Source organism: Ictidomys tridecemlineatus, chromosome 1 (genome assembly GCF_052094955.1).
Source record: "Ictidomys tridecemlineatus isolate mIctTri1 chromosome 1, mIctTri1.hap1, whole genome shotgun sequence".
Classification (NCBI taxonomy): domain Eukaryota; kingdom Metazoa; phylum Chordata; class Mammalia; order Rodentia; family Sciuridae; genus Ictidomys; species Ictidomys tridecemlineatus.
Genome location: NC_135477.1, coordinates 212,988,244 through 213,003,188, shown reverse-complemented (window position 1 = coordinate 213,003,188; position 14,945 = coordinate 212,988,244). Strand labels below are relative to the sequence as shown.

The 14,945-nt window shown below is 34.1% G+C and overlaps 1 protein-coding gene across 8 annotated transcripts in view; it reads right to left on the bottom strand.

The window, feature by feature from the left end:
- Nucleotides 1-14,945, bottom strand: part of Adamts6 (ADAM metallopeptidase with thrombospondin type 1 motif 6) — a 289,202-nt gene that overhangs the window by 21,240 nt on the left and 253,017 nt on the right. For 7 of the 8 annotated variants that reach the window (XR_013423336.1, XM_078015821.1, XM_078015818.1 and 4 more), the window contains 2 exons: nucleotides 14,579-14,708; nucleotides 5,492-5,696 (listed from right to left, as the gene is read on the bottom strand). Coding sequence is in view for 7 of the 8 variants with exons in the window: in XM_078015821.1 (XP_077871947.1) it covers nucleotides 5,492-5,696; nucleotides 14,579-14,708 (335 nt within the window). In the remaining variant the exon portion in view is untranslated. Of the gene's footprint in view, nucleotides 1-5,491; nucleotides 5,697-14,578; nucleotides 14,709-14,945 lie in introns of those variants that run through there. The other variant, XM_078015829.1, reaches the window with a different exon arrangement.

The following is a 14,945-nucleotide window of genomic DNA, read 5'->3' as shown; positions in this document are numbered from 1 at the left end:
GCATCCAGTGGAGGTCTCTGTGGATAAAGGGGAGACTACTATACATTTTTGTCACATTCTTACTTAATGAATACATCAGGCCTGAGCCTTACAGATATAGTCACAAATATTACATGTCTATAGTCAGACTCTCAACTCTGGTCTTTGCAAATATTGGACTTCTTAAGGGTGATTATAAAACTAAGTGTTTAGAAATTGTTTCTAAAACACAGTAAAGGTGCAGGAATGTTATTTAGAATAGGTTCATTCTCAGTAGGACTTGATCCAGCAAATCCTTTGAGCTAACACCAGAAATGGTCAAGAGGAAATATCCTTAGTTTGTTTTTATTTTTACTTCTACTCTCTTCTTTCTTTAGCCTAAATTTCACTATTGCCTCTCTTTATCCTGCTGATAAAGAGAAAATGTGGTTTCCACCTAACAATCTCAGTTTATTAAGCTACCTAAAAAATTAAGAAATTCTAGAAGACCATGATATAGTGGTGGTTACATATGTGATTAACAGGCATTTGCCTATGTGTGAATGCTTCAGAATATTCTACAGAAGTAATCACTTGTCTATACCCATACAAAGTGTATGTTTTTGCACATTTTTTGAGTATGCAATAAATCCACTAGTAATCATTAAAAGTTAAATATGTAGTTCAGTAATAAAAATTCATTTTTTAAAGATATTTTTTAGCTGTAGTTGGACACAATATCTTTATTTATTTACTTATTTGTTTTTATGTGGTGCAGAGGAAGAAACCCAGCGCCTCACATGTGCCAGGCAACCACTCTATCTCTGAGCCACAACCCCCACACCCAAAATTCATTTTTAAGTTAAAGAATAGTTATAAAAATCTCTCAGAATAGACCATTTAGTGGAGCAGAGTAGAAGATAATATTTTAATAGATAAGTAATTCTTTAATAAAAGTATTTGTTTCTCCTTCTTGCAGGTAAATAACATTTTCTTTCTTCTTTTATTCAAAAATTAGAATCTCACAATTATTTAAAACCTGACCAGACCATCTATTTTATCTTTTCATTGCAGCAGGATATAGGAGGTGGTTCTTAGGAGACACATTCATGCTTTTGTTTAATATTCTTCAATTAAAAATATGCAAGAGCATATTTTATAGAAAATGTACTAGAACAAATTACTAGAGAAAAATTTGGGGGTTAGACTGCATTCTTGCAGGAGGGGTTTAATTTACTTAATTACAGGACCAGTGGAGAACCTAAGTGTAGGCATGATGATATTACAATTGTTTTTTTCTCAAACAAGTGTGTAGATAGGTTGTAGGTAGATCCACCACTACCCCCGAATCCTTACATAATGCTACCTCAGTGTAATGCTACCTACAAAGTCAGCTGAATATGATGTCCGTTATTCACTTGTCCAAAAGAAGTACAAGAAATAGACTCTTTCCAAAGGGTACTCTGCAGTAATCAAAGAACCTACTCTGATACATCAGAAGAATGGATTAGAACTGCTGGAGCCCATCCACAGTAGAAGCAATGCTTTCAAGAGCTACTTGTCAAGTGATGGCAAAGGAAGAAAACCATTTAAAGTCCAACATAGCAAGGGAGCAAGGGTGGTCCCAAGATTGAGGACAGATTGGAGAAAATGAGAAAGCTGTGACTTCATTATTTTCACAAAAAGCTGCTGATGAGCCATATCCCTGCACTCAAATTTGGCTTTTTTTTCCCCCTGTTGCGGTAAGCACTGGGTGGGCTTAAATGTTGGGGAAAATGGTTGCTGGCTTTACAACAATGGAAATTTTATACTGTATTAGAGTAGCCAGCAAAGAAAAGTAAAGGGTCAAAAGGTAAATTCCTCTTACTACAACATATTTTCACCAAGTGAACCTCACCCTCTGATTAACAAAGCTCAAAGGGCTGATGGTTTAAAATGAGGAGGGAGCAGAAAGAAGAGGGAAGTTTTCATGGGTGTGTCAAAATAAAATTGTGTAAAATATTTGTAAAATGTTAAGTGAAAGACTGAACATTGCCTGCTCCTCTGCACAGACTCCTGCTGTCATTAGGGGAAGGTGTTCTACTTCCCTGGGAAGAACAGGCTCTTGTTCTCACTTTCTTCTACCTAGTTACTCAGACATTTATTTCAATTACTGTTCTTTATTCCAATTTATTTTTTAACCCATCTAGGGAAGAGATGGGCTTCCTGATAAAGTAACAAAACGGAAGCCCAAGAATGAAACCCACCCTTTGCAATATAAAAAGGAGAGATCACATGGGGCAAACCCCATCTTTCCTATTGAACAAAGGGATGATGAAGGTGGTAAAGCTGATGTTCAACTAGACAGTACTGGCAGCATTTCTGAAGCTATGCTTACACCATCATAGTTTCCTAGGTCATCTGTAGAGAAACAATAGCAACTAGTAAAGATTTATCTGAGGTAGTGGTCACAACATGTACACTCCACCTCCCCAGCCCATCTTGTTTTGCTTAAGTCTTTGACTCAGCTATTTTAAAGATAGCAGAACTATGATTGAATGTACCCTCAGCTTACATGTATTTCTTCAGGCAGCGCCCAGAAATGCCTGCCTATAAGAACCATTTGAGCAAGTTACTGCAAATATTGGATAGATTAGAATGAGAATTTTAAAAGTGGGGTAATTATAGTCTATGTGAAATTGAATTCAATAGAAAACCTTAAAATGGTATTTGAAATGGAAGCATATTGGTAATATATATTAGCGATTTCTTAAGGTGATTCTACTTTGGTGGTTTTATTTTAAAACAAAAATACAATGAGGAGCTGGAACTGTATTTCAGTGGCAGATCACTTGCCTTGCACATGTGAGGCACTGGGTTCAATTCTCAACACCAGATAAAAATAAACAAATAAAATAAAGGCATTTTGTCCATATACAACTATAAAAAATTTTAAAAACACAATGATAGGGCTGGGGATGTGGCTCAAGCGGTAGCGCGCTCGCCTGGCATGTGTGAGGTGCTGGGTTCAATCCTCAACATCACATAAAAATAAAATAAAGATATTAAAAAAAGAAAGACACAGGATTTATTTAAAAAAAAAAAACCAACACAATGATACTAAGAAGTGTAGGTCAGGAGACCAATGTGAAATAAGTCTGGAAATAAGGAAGTTTTGGTAATTTAGTAGTTGGCAAAATTTTCTTCTAATTTCTGCTTATGAAGGATGATTTGGCATAGAGTTTTGCTTTCAAGCCTATTACTTAGTACTACTTTATTACTTAATCTTTAAAACAAACTTTTTCCCCACCTGCTTTTATCTTAAAATGTTTTTGTTTCTGTTTAGTTGATTCTCTTATCAGGAATACCTTCTCCAGCTTCAGATTCTATTCTCAATACTCAGTGCAACTCCCATCAACTGAAAAAACTAGGATACTTTTCCAGGCCACCTTTATCTGCTTAGCCATGAATTTCTATGAGTTATACATTTATATATCACAATCCACTGTTTATTAAACACTGTCATATTAATGTCTAGTTGCTTCATGAATATTTTCTTTTTTAACAAGATTCTTTCATATTTTCCATAGTGCCTATCCCAGTAAACACAATCATACTTACCAACTTGACTTGAAACTCTAAGACTCTGTACCCAGTTATTTAGTTTTTTTTTGTTTTAGTTTTTTTGGTACTGAGGATTAAATTCAGGGGCACTCAACCACTAAGCCACATCCCCAGCCCTATTTTGTATTTTATTTAGAAATAGGGTCTCACTGAGTTGCTTAGTGCCTTGCTGTTGTTGAAGCTGGCTCTGAACTTGTAATGCTCCTCTTGCAGCCAAATTGTAATATAAAGTCTCCCACTGTGATTTTCCCATAATAAATTATCATCATTATTAATTAATATTTATATAAGTATCCTGGGCACTAATAAATGTCTAATCCTGCAGAATATCTATTTTTTAATCATTGAATTTCATCTTTCAGATGAATTTAGAAGTTAATGCACCTACTATTAGGGAAAAGAAGTCTATACTGTTTTCTACTACCATGGACTGGATAATACCAATGACTATATATTTGATTGAAACTTCAAATAAAAAGGAGGTAGAATGTAGTTACTAAAGCTGGAGTATGGCCAGGAAACTTAGGAGAACACTCCCAGTTCCTGCCAGAGTCCATGGATAATCATGAATGGTCAGAAACATTGCTTCCATGTACCATCTTAAACACAGTTCTTCTGGCCTGTTTCTCTAGCAAAATAAGGCCACCCAAGCAGTAAAGTTCACAGGGGGGAATAGTTACATCCAGAGGTTCCTAAATAACAGTTTGACTTTTTCATTTGTTTTTGACAAACTCATGAGGTCTACAGGAAATACCCAAAGTAAGTTCCACAATATTTCCAGCAGGATATATTAGAATAGAGTCTGTAATGCATCCTGTTTTGCTAATTTGAAAGAATTATCTCTAGCCAGGTACTCATTCTTTTTAACACTAACCACTGCTACAGAAGATTCAGCTTTTCTTTGTGAAATGTGAAAAATGCTGTAAGTGTGTGTATGTACATGTCTTGTGCATACTGAGGGAACAAAAATTATATACCTATTTTTTTGTTTTCCACAAGACCACTTTTCCAAGTTCCTCTGGATTATATTAGATTATTTTGTACAAATTCATGCCCCTAAAGCATCTTAGTCCCATATTATATACTAATCATATATATAAGATAATGATAAATTCTGAACTTGACTTTTTGGTATATCCCTCAGCTCCACGTCTCTTTTCCAGATGCAAAGAGAAGCAATTAAAGCATACAGATATATCACAAATTATAATAAATTGATAAAGGCTCATATCTAAAAATTATGGGATTAGGCTGTTACATTACTTGAAAAACAGATTTTTAAAACTTTGTGTCTTCCAACTGAGATCCTAGAAAAGGTCACTCTAGGTCTTCAAAAATTTGGGATAAGAAAATTTTATTTTATTTATTTGATTTTTGGTACTGGGCATTGAACCCAGGGGTGATCTACCACTGAGTTCTATCCCCAGCCCTTTTTATTTCTTATCTTAAGACAGGGTCTCACCAAGTTACCCAGGCTGGCCTTGAACTTGTGATCCTTCTGCCCCAACATCCAGAGCAACTGGGATTATAGTCATGTGCCCCTAGGCCTAGATGGGGTAAGAAAAATTCCAACTGTCCTTTTGAACTTCAGTTTTTAATAACATAGTCCTAATTCTGAGTTTGTGATGCTGCTTGTATAGTAAGAAAAGAAAAAAAAATCATATTTGTACCCACAACAATGTTATTTCAAATTTACTGTAGACTTTTTTTTCAATCAGATTGATGCATAATTTCTCATTGACTTCCCTGACTCAAAAAAACCCCTACTTCCTGATAAGCAGCAATAAAATAAAACATGGCCGAATTCACTGTCATGCAGTTCTTACTTGTTAAGTTCTAAGGCGCTCACATGCTCAGGTGTCCTTAATATTAAATGCTTTGGTATTGATAGTTAAGACATCTGAAAACATACAGCCTCAGATTTCCTTACTTCGGACCAGTCCAAAGCCACCCACTGAGGTGGACATGACTGGTTGTTGCAGGGCTCTTTTTCGATAGGCCGGTGTGTTAAACAACCACTATAGTCCAGTGTCTCCTCCTCTGAAGGTCCGATCTTCCTGATGCAGAGCACTGCCCTTGTGCGCATCCCACCATCACAAGTCTTGCTGCACTCCAACCAATCCCCAATGAACCACCTGCAGCAAGAAGTGAAAGAAACACAGAAAAGCATTTCCTCAGTACATCCAGAGATTTCCAGGCGAGTGAAGGCACTTGCATGAATGGACTCTATCCTTTTCCTAGAAAAGCTAACAGTTCATGTTGGTTAAAATAACAAGTGGCAAATGGAAGAGCCCCCTAATGAAGATTATTCAGTGTCAGTTAGAGATAAATATTTAAAGTTTCCAATGCCATGCTAGTAAATGTTTGACAACTGGCTCTCCATGTAGAAAGGGAGTTCTGAATTGGGGCATTTGCCAATTTTTGTGGTATAATGACTTACTATGGCTGATTTCAAGCTACCTACAGGAGAAGATAAGCTAATAATAGGGTCTCGAGAATAAGTACTAGCCAGCTTTAGTACATACTGGCATATCACCAACAAGAAATAGTTATTAATTTTAATAGTATTACATTGAGGCTGATTCTCCCATAATTGAAGATAATATGCTCAAGTCATCCTAAAGGAATTGGGGATTTGTTTTCTAATGTCCAGAAATGAACTTCATGAAGATAGTAGGCCTTTATGGTACTTATTGGGGCAGAGAGGCCCAGGTATCTACAGTGAGGACATAGGCGCCTTAAAACACTTTTGGCAAAAGTAAAACCCTAAGCCAGCTCTATGAAGACATACAGATACCTTCCTGTACTCCTAAAAAACCCAGCTTTTGTATGGCTAATGTGGGGAAAAACTCAAATGTCTTAAATGAACACATCTCACATTTGTAGGTATATCCATTCCTTTCCTTAAAGTCATCAATGAATTTATATATACATAATTTCAGAGCAATGACCCCCATCAATTACCTTTAAACTGAATTTCATTTTAACATGTTGAATACAGAGTGTAGATAAAAAGATATTTTCTTCAATACATGGTTATAAGTTATGCATCTATCATCAATGAATATGCTGATGCTCTTGAGTGGGAGACTACCCAAATAGAACATATAAAGCTTAAGAAAAAAATCTTTATTATTTCTCCAAGTAGCACTGCATTATGTCAGTTTTGTATATGGAAGGTACTATTTCAGTGAAGTTACAGTACTAGTAGGCTATATTTGAAACTATATTTAGCAAACTAATAACAATGGTATTTGTTTCATATTATTTGTATTATTATTTATAGAGGAAAAATCAATATTCAGAAATACCATAGCTAACCAGTTTTTCAATTAAAAAACTGTTAAAATCTAAAAATTTGCAACCTAAAATTCATTTAAAGAATGATAATCCTGAATTTAAAAAATCTGAAATTAATTTTTTGTTGTTGTTTGTTAAGTCATTTTCCAAAGGAGATTTAAAGTGATTTTCATATTCTTTCCTGTATGTTTTCTACAGATGAACATGATCCCAAGTTTTAGTACCATTTTTGGTTAAGGAGGAAACTGTGAACTGAGAATAATAACTTGCATGCCAGCCATAGTGAAACTCTGATTCAATTTGTAACAGTGATTTCATCACCAAGATTAGGGGATAAAACAGAAATGTGTATAACTCAGCCACAAAAAGCTCAGTCATACCACCTCCAGCCATGATCTCATTAGGTCTCATAATGTAAGAGGGATGGAGAACTTCAAATTAAACACAGGTGCCTGGGGGTAACAACAGTGATTCAGGCAGTGTTAGTGTTCTTTGGTGCACAGGGTCATGGCCACCTCTGCCTTTTTACTCTTTGTCCCTTCTTTTATTACCAATCATCTCTTCTCAGAAACTTAGCCTAGATATATCATTCTACCCTTCAACTTGGAATATATGAAAATAAAAAAGTATTAACCACCCTCACAATTTCCTCTCTGACTTTAATTTCAGACGTCACTATTGAGTCCCTGTTGCATCTTTATTGCTCATCATATTATCCCTTCCCATGTTTCTCTGAAGGATTAAATCATAGCCTAGTTATTTAATATAGTCTTGCAATTATACCACTGCATCTGCTTGTCTCAGTTTCTCTATTATCCTGTATAGTTTAAGATGTACTGCTTCTTTCATCTTCCTTCTCTGTATATTTGATCCTCTGCTGGAATTCTACCTAGTTTTCTGTCATTTTCCTTGTCTTCCTTTAGATTTAGTGGCAAAAGCATGAACACAGAAATTCTGTCATAGTCTGAACAATCCCAAGGCTGGTCCTTTCTGTGCTGTTCCTCATTACCCAATGATCAAATTGTCTTCATTCTCACAATGCCCTCATATCCAATAGAGGCTAACAGTCAGTGGGATTCACATTTGAGAGTCTAAATTTTTTTAGATTTGTTTGCTGTATCCTTTATAATCTACATTAACAATAATATTATTTGGAGGAACAAATATGGGAGATACTATCCCAAAATTTTGTCCCAACTTTGGTTAAGCAGAATATTTTTGAAGAAAGAGCCCACCTTAAAACCAGAATATTATTTTTGCTTTATAATTCAAAGGAGAATGACAGAACATATGAAAAAAACTGATATTAAATATTTGGATTGAGAGAGAGAGTGAGTGTGTGTGCGCGTGTGTGAATGCACACTAGAGTTGTTATAGCTCAGTAGTATAACATTCATTAGCATGAGCAAAGCCCAGGATTTAATCCCTAGCACTGCAAAAGAAAATAAAACAAACGAACAAAAACTAAAATAAGAAGACATAGAGTTTAAAGATAAACCTAAGAAATAAACCTAATAAATACTCAGAAATATTTTCAAAACAAAAGTTAAAAAAAAATAAATTATTTATTAGACTGGAAAGTGAAACTAACGTTAAGCAGAACTCTCTAGGATCTAAACTTTCTATAGTTGAGGTTTTCCTAAATTTAAAAAAAATCAATGTAATCATAAACATTTCTGAAGTTGTGGAAATTGAGAATATATCAATGAGGCAAGCAAAATTAGATGTATTAAAAGGCTATCAGACAGTTGCTTTGTAACTTACAATATTAGTGATGTCTGGTGTAACGGGAAAAACATCACCAGAGTTTAGAATACCCTCAGTCTATAAAATGATGGAAGTTGGCTGAGATGACTTCTGTGATTCTCTCCAGGTTTTAAGTTTTGGAGTTTTATAGAGAACTCTGATGAATCTTTTTCTAAACTTGAAATAACAAATTATACTTGTCCATGGGTGAGGTTCAATGACTCAATAATTGTTAACTATTATACCATAAAAATACCATTAAACAAAACCTAGCCTCTGGATAAAAATTAATTCTTGCCACTTTGGCTTCCTTTAGCACTTCTGCTTATAACTCTCTTATTGTACTTACAATATTTTCTCTTGTACTATCACTATTTTTATGTTTTTACCCAGTTAGTTGGGCCTTATGAGTCCAAAGTACAGTGTGTTCCACATCTCATTAATCAATTTTTTTTAACTCTTGGTCACAGTGTTATTATAATGTGTGGTTTGTTGTTTTTATCTCTCTTTTTTCACAAATAGAAAAATCACAATATCATAGGGAATATGTAATATCCGTGCAGGGATTCTTCATATGAGGTCATATGTAAAAATATTCTTGCTCTCAAAACACAAACATGGCAAAAAAACTGAGCTTGACCTTTCTCTAGATTCCAACTTGGCATTGCTTCCTTTTCTTATGGAAGTATACTAGTTTCCTATCAGTCATATCCTTTAATATCAACTCCTCCCTTTCCTTTTTTCCAATTATTTAAGCCTACATCAAGGATTCCACTATTTTTACTCACAATCAATTCACCACCTTGACTACTATACTCTTTCTCATTAAAAAGTTGCCTCTATGAAAGCCCTGTTTCCCAGAAAGGTCTCTGCTGGTCCATCAAATATTTCCAAATAAGCCCTTTTATTGTTTCCCTACCAATATCTTTTTTGTTTGTTCTTCCAAGTTTCCTATCATTTTCCTAATACATTGGATTGACAAATCTTACTGTCCTCTATTTTTCTATACTGTAATTACAAATGGTTTCGATATAAATAGACATTTGTAAGTATAGTAAATACTTTTAAAAATTAAATTATTTATTTATTCTAATTTGTTATACATGATGGCAGAATGCAATTCATTTCATATTACACATGTAGAGCACAATTTTTCAAGTCACTGATTGTATACAAAATATTTTCACACCATTCATGTCTTCATACATGTACTTAAGGTAATGATGTCTAACTCATTCCACCATCATTCCCACCCCTTTGCCCCCTCCCTTCCCCTCTCTCCCCTTTGCCCTATCTAAAGTTCCTCCATTCCTCCCATGCTACACCCTGCCGCCCCCAGCGCCATTATGAGTCAGCATCCTCATATCAAAGAAAACATTCGGCCTTTGGTTTTTTGGGATTGGTTGCTTCACTTAGCATTATATTCTCCAACTTTCTTAATAAGACTCCTATAGCACAATAATTAAGACCAAGAATCTATAAATGGGATGGATTCAAACTAAAAAGCTTCTTCTCAGCAAAAGAAATAATCAGTGAGGTGAATAGATAGCTTACATCTTGGCAGCAAATTTTTACCACTTGCACATCAGATAGAGCACTCATCTCTAGGATATATAAAGAACTCAAAAAGCTAAGCACCAAAACAAAACAAAACAAAAAAAACCAAATTACTCAATCAATAAATGGGCCAAGGATCTGAACAGACACTTCTCAGAAGAGGATATACAATCAATCAACAAATGTTCAACATCTTTAGCAATTAGAGAAATGCAAATCAAAACTACTCTAAGATTTCATTTCACTCCAGTCAGAATGGCAGCTATCAAGAATGCAAATAACAATAAGTGTTGGTGAGGATGTGGGGAAAAAGGCACACTCATACATTGCTGGTGGAACTGCAAATCGGTGCAGCCAATATGGAAAGCAGTGTGGAGATTCCTTGGAAAACTTGGAATGGAACCACTATTTGACCAAGCTATCCTACTCCTCGATTTATACCCAAATCTTAAAAACAGCATACTACAGGAACACAGCCCCAATGTTTACAGCAGCATAATTAACAATAGCTAATTGTAGAACCAACCCAGATGCCCTTCATTAGATGAATGGATAGGGAAACTTTGATATATATACACAGTGGAAAATCACTCAGCATTAAAAGATAATAAAATCATGGCATTATCAGTAAATGGATGGAGTTGGAGAATATAATGCTAAATAAACACACTTTTAAGACATTTTCAAATATTTCATTATTTAAAAAGATACTTTCTAAGAAAAAACACAACTTGGAGTTTTAAACTAATGCTATGAAGACAAATAATATTTGAAAATACAGATTCTTTCTTCAAATTAGGCAAATAGACATTAGATAGATTATACTTCACATTAAAATAAGAAAAGAAACTTTGAAAATATAATTTTAGAGTGAATAAGACATTACTAAACATTATATCAAGAAATAGAAATTTTAGCCAGGTGCAGTGGCATATGCCTGTAATCCCAGTGGCTTGGGAGGCTGACACGGGAGGACTGAGAGTTCAAAGTCAGCCTCAGCAACTTAGCTGAGGCACTAAACAACTCAGTGAGACCCTGTCTCTAAAAAAGATACAAAATAGGGCTGGGGATGTGGCTTAGTGGTTGAGTGCCCCTGAGTTCAATTTCCCATAGCTTTCCTAAGTCATATATTGAATTTTATAAGTAAACAAAAAATCAAAACATCATAAAGAATATGAACATTTTAGGAAAAAAACATTTGGAACACAAGTAAAAGAGTTAATATTCTTTTCTTTTAAAAATTTTTTAGTTGTTTATAGACCTTTATTTTATTCATTTGTTTATATGTAGTACTGAGAATTGAACCCAGTGCCTCACACATGTCAGGTAAGTGCTCTACTATTGAGCCACGATCCCAGCCCCAGAAGTTAATATTCTTTATATATTAAGAGTTCAGAGCTGGGGATATAGCTCAGTTGGTATAATGCCTGCCTCACATGCTCAAGGCCCTGGGTTCAATCCCCAGCACCACACACACAAAAAAAAAAGAGTTCTAAAAATAAAGATATTTGGCCTCATCAGCAATCCAAGAAATTTAATATAAAATAGTAATTAGATATCAACACTTCTCCCCCCATAAAATAACCAAAACTGTTTAAAATTATAATACTCAAGTGTTTTCAGTTCAGGGAAATGGCATTCTTATATCTTGCTAGTGGGAGTATACATTCATACAATCTTTCTGGAGAGAAATTTGACAATATGTTTCAAAGACTAAAATTTGTTTCCATTTGTTTCAGAAATTCTATTCCTATTTATTAAGCATAAGGGCATAATTAAGGAAAGTTAAGTTTTAGTGGCAAAAATGGTTAGTGCTGTGGTAGCACAGGAAATCAAAAGCTGTAAGACAGCTATGATGATCTACTATGTGCTGTCAAAGATATTTAATTTTCAAAATATGTAGAAAACTGACTACAAAGCATATATATATATTTTACATATTATATAATATGTATATATAATATATTGCAAATACATCAAATTATTAATAGTGCTATTATAAATGTTTTTTTCTTTTTTAAAAATATTTTTTAGTTGTAGATGGACACAATACCTTTATTTTATTATTTATTTTTATGTGGTGCTTAAGTTAGAACCCAGTGCCTCACACATGCCAGGCAAGCACTCCACCACTGAGCCATACATAACCCAGCCCCTATTTTCTTTTTATTTGCCTATCACAAAATCACCTGAAAAAAAAACTATCTCCTTTCTTCACACTAACTAAAAATCTTATTGAATCATAGTAGTCTTTCTAAGATTTTTATCCCTATAGTGCTAGTATCTGTTGGGAATCTTAATATATATGACAATCATCCTGAAAAATTAATATTTCCTCTTCCATAATCCAAATTTAAAAAAATTAAAAAGAAATTAAGAAAAAAATGGACTAATAGCAAACAATATTTAAAATAGGTTCCTTGAGGCCTTTCCAAAAAAGAAAACTCTGAAGCTAAATTTGTCTATGCTTCGCATATTCCTTTATCTTTCTCTTTTGAATTCCATCCATTACTTACTTCAAACTTAAGTAACTTCATTTCAGAACTACAAAAGGAAAGAAGATAGGAAATCAAATTGTAATCACATGTTATTGTGTCAATTATACTTAAACCATTAAAGAAAATCCTCAAATGCAATACTCAGATCCATAATATGTGAGATGGAATGACCACTGATTGAACTCTCTAAGGACAGTGAACATTTGAGTACATAATTTCAAACAAATAAAAAGTCTAGGCCAAGATAAAGCAAGTGTAACCAGTAACATTCAAATGCTTTAAATGGATGATTAAATTCCAAACATGATACTTAAAATCCTGAGGGTCGGGGAATTAACTTGAAGGATTAAGACTCAAAATTACATGAAAACATGCTGCAGTTATTGGAAACATTGAAGGGGACAAAATTAGCCCATGGATTTTTGAGCACCACTTTGATGTATATAATTTTTTCAATTTATCTTGAGATGACTTTATAAAAAAAATTGGCAGAGAAAAGAACAAAAATAAAAAATAAATAACTTGTTTTCATGATACATATAATAGGTCACATTTCCATATTTTTCTATGACTTAGTTTTAAAGAATTAGTTACATAGTGATCACTTTTTGAAAAGAATAGACATAAAAGTATAAAATCTTAAAATAAAATTTTCTATTGTTCTAGATACTTTGCACTACTTACTTGATAGTTACTATCCTAAGCCTTTTCAGAAGACTAGAAGTGAAAAATTAAGATTAAATGTGCAGGCAGGCACTGGCTTTGGACAATGTATTCATAAGGCATCACTGTTTTGGAATAAATATGAAGAAATGCACCTTTCTTTATCCATCTTAGGAACCTGGATTTTTATCCATTGTAAGCCCCAAGTTTTTGTGATTCCACTGTGGTCATTTTTGGAAAAGGAGATTAACTTCGTTTTGAAGCTTTTCTTTACAGTTATAGAGTTTGGGACATACATGTCCTGCTTTTTCTTTATCAATTTCTTTTTAGTACACTTAGCTAACTAAGGGGTTAATGGTTAGTCTTGATTATTCAAACAAGAATAAAATGCCATTCACATGTTTTTTTCTTGCAGTTGGCAGTCTGGTAAAATCCCTAAAAAAAAAAAAATCAGTATCGTCATGATCAAATCAGCATCCTTGTCTTTTTCCACATAATTATTGCCTTTTACTTAATCAAGAAACCTTTCTGTTTTACAGATTATAAAGTGTAGCTCACCGACAGCAAATCTCATTTTAAAGCCATTATTAAAAAGAATAGCTCTTTCCTGTGCTTCTCTTTACAGTGAATTGTAACTGCTACGTTGATGAACAGAAAGAAACTGAAGGAAGCATCTGTGCCTGGATCCAACATTCAGAAGACAGGATGGTTGCAACAATGGAACTCAAAACTAGGTCAGTAAGTTAAAGCATTGATATTCCATTCCAGAGTATTTTTAAACCATTTTAAAAGTCTTAAGGACTTAGGATAAATATCTAGAAAAGAGGAGTGGAAAGAAATCATTTTGTTGTTGTTAAATTTAAGATGCCAATATTTCATGTAACTTTAAGAAAGGGGAAAGTCCCAAATACTGCTGTAAGATGCCATCAGTAATAAAATGAATCCTGATTTCATAGTTTTTAAAATGTGAAAAGATGTACCTTAGAATTGATATTGTATGATCAATTCCAGCACTGTGTCAGGACCAAATTCATTGAAATTTCTGTTTTCAAAGAATTAATAATCAAAGTCTATGAATAAGTAGGAATCTTTGCTTAGGGAAAAGGATATCAAAATATCACCCTCTATGTTGTTTCCTCCCTTTTTCTCAGCCTCATTTATTTTTTCATTTTGAGTAATTTTCCAATTATGAATACATGATGTTTTTCTCTTTGTACCTGAAGAACCAGTTCTTACTTCTTTCTCTTACTTACTCAGGTGGACAGGGCTCAGTGTTGCAGGCTCTTTGATTTTCAGGTGGCTTACTATCAGGATCACAGTAATTGTTCTGGACAATGGAGTTGTCATCCAGCCTTTTACAGACCACCTCCTGTCTTTGGACACCTTGAGGAAAGGAGGACATCATTAATTGAGGAGCAGTTCACCTTCCAAAAAGGTGAATATGCATAGCTTTCTTCCTTGGGGGATCAACCTCACTGGATCGGTGCTGTCTTATCTGTTCCAGAAACACTTGACTGCTTCTCTAAAAAGGAGAGAAGTCCTGGTCATTATACTGAAATTTTAGGCAAAATCATTGTTCTCATATTTAGAAACATAATTGTTTTCAAATCCAGAAAAGAA